This window comes from Engraulis encrasicolus, chromosome 5 (assembly GCF_034702125.1).
Source record: "Engraulis encrasicolus isolate BLACKSEA-1 chromosome 5, IST_EnEncr_1.0, whole genome shotgun sequence".
Classification (NCBI taxonomy): domain Eukaryota; kingdom Metazoa; phylum Chordata; class Actinopteri; order Clupeiformes; family Engraulidae; genus Engraulis; species Engraulis encrasicolus.
The window spans coordinates 54,617,652-54,622,735 of record NC_085861.1 but is presented as its reverse complement, the minus strand read 5'-3'; the positions used below and the strand labels follow the sequence as shown (position 1 = coordinate 54,622,735).

At 44.4% G+C, this 5,084-nt stretch overlaps 1 protein-coding gene across 1 annotated transcript; it reads right to left on the bottom strand.

The window, feature by feature from the left end:
- Positions 1–567: 567 nt before the first annotated feature.
- irx1a (iroquois homeobox 1a) lies at positions 568–4,826 on the bottom strand. The gene is made up of 4 exons (XM_063198345.1): positions 4,354–4,826; positions 2,190–3,201; positions 1,820–1,889; positions 568–936 (listed from the first exon to the last, which is right to left on the bottom strand). The coding sequence occupies exons 1-4, from the start codon at positions 4,597–4,599 to the stop codon at positions 882–884; spliced, it is 1,383 nt and encodes a 460-aa protein (XP_063054415.1). The 5' UTR covers positions 4,600–4,826; the 3' UTR covers positions 568–881.
- Between the last annotated feature and the right edge of the window lie 258 nt (positions 4,827–5,084).

Genomic DNA, 5,084 nt, shown 5'->3' with positions numbered 1-5,084 from the left:
CATTCATAATTTATCGCAGAATCGACTTCTCTTTCTGACAGATTAGATTCGAAGCATTTTGATTTTGTTTGGGCAGGGCGTTCCCACATTATTACTTAATGACCAGCCCAGCTGCCCGCGTCCCTTCCCTCTCTCAGGAACCATCTGGCCCGTGATTAGCACGACAATGCGCGCCCCCGACAGACACCGCAGCGCGCCAGTGTAGCCACCAACAGCCCACTGGCACCACTACTCACTCATCATTTCACTCCCACTTCTTCTGTCAAAATGGATCATTTTTTCCCGAAAAAAAAGAAAGCAGAAAAATGAAAAAATATGAAACCTGTAAAGCATTAGGTAATTTTCGTCGACCCCAAAGACACTTGGCAAACCAGCGGTCTGAAAATGCCAACCACCTCTCTCTGTGTCACTGTGTGTATCACCATTAGAACGACAGCTGGCAATTAATAATAATAATAATAATAATAATAATAATAATAATAATAATAATAATAAATGATGATGATGATGATCATCTTTCACACCACACAGAAAGAGATTCATTTTAAATTTCTCTATAATTTCATTTAGTTTATTAAACAAAATATATGATCTGAACAAACTCCGTCAACGCACTATTTACAAATTAATTATATCACTGTATATACAAAGGGAAAACACCAACACGGGAAAGACAAAAGCCTACCAAACCTCCCAAGGAAAAGGGTGAATAATCACAGGAGTTTATGTACAGTAATAAAGCAACTCCCCTGCCAGGTTCTTAGCAATGCACCCCCGTGATTTCTTTATTTATTTTTCCTCTCTCGTTTTTTGTTCTGATACAGAGATTTTAGAGTCCTCGGGTGAAGGAAAACAGTCTTTTTTCTCACTTCAAGTCTGCATCAGGCTGAAGACAGAGCTGTCAAGACTCTTTGCGTCGCCTCCTGATTTCTAGAGCTGTTGAGAAAAGCAGAAAAGCGTTTATAAAACAATGTCCCGTTTAAATAAATTAACCCATCAGCATAAACCATTGCGATAAAAAAAATAAAACATCTATCCCCATCGTTGCCGTTCTCTTTCTTTTCTGCATTCAGCTCAGCCCTGCATTCTACTTCATGCAATTTGCCTTTTGCTCCGAAATTGGCCATTTGTCACAGAACCCATTTCCTCAAATAATGTGTCAAGACGGGTCTCAGAAGAGCCGTAGCGGGATATGATAAAATCAGTCTTTCGCTGCAGCGAGCAGCTACCGCTGGGCAGAGGTTTTCTACTAGTAAACGGTGGCACTTGAAAGCTGGGAAGCGTTTCCCCCGCCGGACGGCTCTGGGGGCGGCTGCTCCCCGGGGTCTTTAGGGGCTGCCGGATAAGTAGTGGCTCTCCCGGGAGTAGCAGGGGGAGTGAGGGGGGCGCGCAGGCCCTTTTGTCACCGGCAGAGCTGAGAGGCTTTTCTTCAACCGCATATTCCCCCCTTCAGCTAACGTTGTCAGCCATGCGAAAACCACTGACATGATGTAGGAGGGCTGTTTTGTTTTTCCATTATTTTAGCTACATAAATGATCAGTGGCTACTGATGAGTTATACATTTGTTTAGCTGATTAAAATGGAAAAAATACAATCAGACCATTATGGAAATAATAATAATGATAATAGGCCTAATAATAATAATAGGCCTAATAATAATAATAATAATAATAATAATAATAATAATAATAATAATAATAATAATAATAATAATAATAGCCTAATAATAATGTCCTACAACTATTTATGTGGAAGAGGATAAATGTGTGAATGGAAAATGTAATTAAAAATAAATACATTTAAAATCAACAATTTTTACCTTTCATGAATAGGCCGGAATGATGACTTCAGGGGCTGTGTCGGTGATTCAGTTCCTACATTTTCTCGATCTGTAATGAAGGGAGGCAGTAATGAGGTAAGTAGGCCTAGGCCCTCCTACACAACAGCACAGGCTAAACTTGGCAGTTGGAAATTCTGAACAAATGAGACAATAATATAAACAATCAATAATTGATGAACCTCTAAGACAAGAGCGACAAAAGCTTAGTTTCATTTATAATTCCATTACGATAATTAACGTGGAGGGCAAGAGGCCTGGTGGCAGTAGGATAAGTTGCTACTGTTTGGCAGTTGCCCCTACAGACTCAACGGCGGTGTAATGGATCTTGAGGTAGTATAGCTAGGCCTACCTGAGTGTTTAGGGCTGAGGTCTTCTGGGCTGTTTTCGCGGTTCAGTGCGGCGACCGACGACAGGAGCACTGCGGACGGCTGCTGTGTGTGGAACTGATGATTGTGGTGGTTGTGGTGATGCTGATTTACTCCCAGGAAGGACCTGACGTTGAGCAGAGAGCTCTGGCCCAGAAAGGCGCCATTTGTCCAATTGTGAAATTTCCCAATCTGGCATGTGTAAAGTCCGTGGCTCGACAGGAAAGCTGGGTGCTGGATCTGTGGCGCCGGGTGACCGGCAGGCCCAGAGGGTGACGTTGGTTTCTGCGAGCTGTCAGGGCTCGTGGCAGTTTCTGCTAAGGACCATATTTTAGGCTTATTGCTCACCGGAAGCGGAAAACCACCAGGTTCACCGGGAGACAGTACCCTAGTATTGTTGTTGCTGTCACTGGAGTCCTTTCCAACAGAAAGACTATTTTTTGATTTCTCGAAAACCTCATGTGCTTGTAGTGCAAGGGCCCGCCTTTTCTCCAGGCTCTCCAAGTCTGCTCGCTCGCGGGCCTCGGCCTTCTCCTCGTCGTCCTCATTGCTCTGATCCCCATCGTTGTCGTCGATCTTATCAATATCTATGCTTTCCAGATCGATTTCCTCCTCGTCTTCATGCTTCTCTGCGTCGCCCTCGTTGTCGCTGCCAAATATGTTTCCATCTTCATCCTCTTTACTCCTCGCCCCCCACGTAACCTTGTTCTCCTTCTTCAGTCTCCTCCTGGCGTTGGCGAACCAGGTGGACACCTGCGTGAGGGTCATCTTGGTGATGATGGCCAGCATGATCTTCTCGCCTTTGGTGGGGTAGGGGTTCTTCCGGTGCTCGTTCAGCCAGGCCTTGAGTGTGCTGGTGCTCTCTCGGGTCGCGTTTTTGGGCCTGGCTGGGTCACCGTACTGGAACTGGCCGTAGGGGTAGAAGGCAGGTGACGTGTGGGCAGCAAAGCTAGCCGGGTGCACGCCTGGACTGTCCTTCAGATCGTACTGGGAGCCCTGTTGCACAGAAAACACATCGTAAATGCCTCAAGGTTGTGAAGATTAATCATCTTTTAAATGCCGTTGGATTGTTAATAATGATCTCCCTGTAGGCCACGGGACGCTTGACACTGAGCTAGTTTAAGAATGCGGGAACGGGGGAAAAAAACTCCTTGCTCAAGGCAAACATGGGTCAGAGGTCTGAAAACAGACATATTTTGTGCTCTATTCTCGTAAAATGAATTATTCAGTGTTTAGAGTAGAATAATTACAGAGATAAGAATACACAAATCACTCAAATCAAGACTCCATAGACCTATGCAATAACACACAAATTATTGTGCTTAATCTTAAATCATGCACGTTACTTGTTAAGCTATAGTGTATAATAATTCCAAGTAATTATAGGTAATAAGTATTAGGCTAAGTAGTAGCCTAAGTAATAAGTAATTATAGCAAATATGTGTATTTAAAAAAAAAATCGTATCAGTTGTCCAAGGAAGAGTCCAAGGAAAACGCTTAACAACTATGACAAAAAAAATCCAAATGGGCAATGCAAACAGATGTGCCTTTGTCAACACGATAAACAATACCCATCCTATAGCATAGCATAATAGAATATGTCTCTAGGCTAGGAAAGATTAGGGAATAGAACAATTTGTTGTCAAAGAATAGAGGCTGATAGGTGCACTTCCGAGTCTGTTTTGGAGAGCAGCGTGGCCCTATCGTGAAATCAATTATACAAAAATTAGATCCATGTTTGCTCATTACACAAACGTTCAACATTCCCAACTTTTCTTACTCCTTTCTTTCCTTCAAAGCCCATTCCTCCGTGCCCTACGTAAACTCAGATCGAACATGTGACCTATTCCATCTGACAATAGCAGCCCACAAAACAATCGTAGCCATTCAGCCACTTCTTGGTAACGGTATTTTAAAACAAAAAACACGCACTGCTCAAACCACACCAATCAACCACAATGCGCCACAATATTCGGTAAACAAACGCTGAAAGCTATGTAGAAATCTGAGACCCCACAACTTTATTTTCCGCTCTACGGATAAGGTGCTCTTCAAACCATTGTTATAGCAGCTATTCTACAAAACAAAATTTAAACCAAAAATAACAAGAAATCACCCTAATACGAATAAAATGTAATGCGTCCTTACCATTTGAGAAAAGAGCGCCAGGTCCGCACTGGTATAGGGCAGAAAAGCGCTGTAATGCTGTGTGGAATACGGGTTGGCATACATGCCCAACACCGAGCTGACCGCTGCAGCAGCAGCCGTGGGGCTGGACCCGATTTCAGCACTACCTCCACGGCTGGTGGGAGTCAAAACCCCCGGCCTGTCCCCTCCATACACCGCTTGGGAGGCACTTAAATACTGTGGGTAGCCCAGCTGGGGGAAAGACATCTCCGTGGCCACGCCGTGCCCGAAACGAGCAGAATCGAGACTCCACAAAAAAGGCGAAGAGAAAGAAGTCAAAAGTTAAAAAGTGTCTTCAACGCGGAAAAGGAGAGCAGCGAGCGAACTCTTTTTCTTTGCGCGGCTTTAAATCTCAGCTTCTCGTCTTGCCGCAAGTCCCTCGGATGTGATCAGATCAACTATAGAGCTCCAACTGATGTGTCTGCCCCAAGGTCCTGGGCTGATCTCTCAGATACAATGTGAAGTTGATGCTTTGATTGGCATTCCGCTTGAGCTGCAGGCTCCTCCTCGCGCGCCCATGTGCACTGAGCATTGGCTGTGCGCGCTCTCCCTTGCCTCAGTATTGTATGCTAAATGTTTAGCATTCGAATCCATTCAGCGGACTCTTTCTGCTCTGTGACAGCCTGTCTACACGATTTTACAGCTGCCCCACACCGGCAAAATAAACTCGATAGCCACACGGAATTTATTTC

What these genes read in the sequence shown, in the direction of transcription:
- irx1a (XM_063198345.1), bottom strand. Translation starts at nt 4,599, where the DNA reads ATGTCTTTCCCCCAGCTGGGCTACCCACAGTATTTAAGTGCCTCCCAA. An exon ending in CCTCAGCCCTAAACACTCAG is followed by an intron (nt 1,890 to 2,189) that starts GTAGGCCTAGCT and finishes CCTTCATTACAG; the next exon opens with ATCGAGAAAATGTAGGAACT. An exon ending in TTCCGGCCTATTCATGAAAG is followed by an intron (nt 937 to 1,819) that starts GTAAAAATTGTT and finishes TTTTCTCAACAG; the next exon opens with CTCTAGAAATCAGGAGGCGA.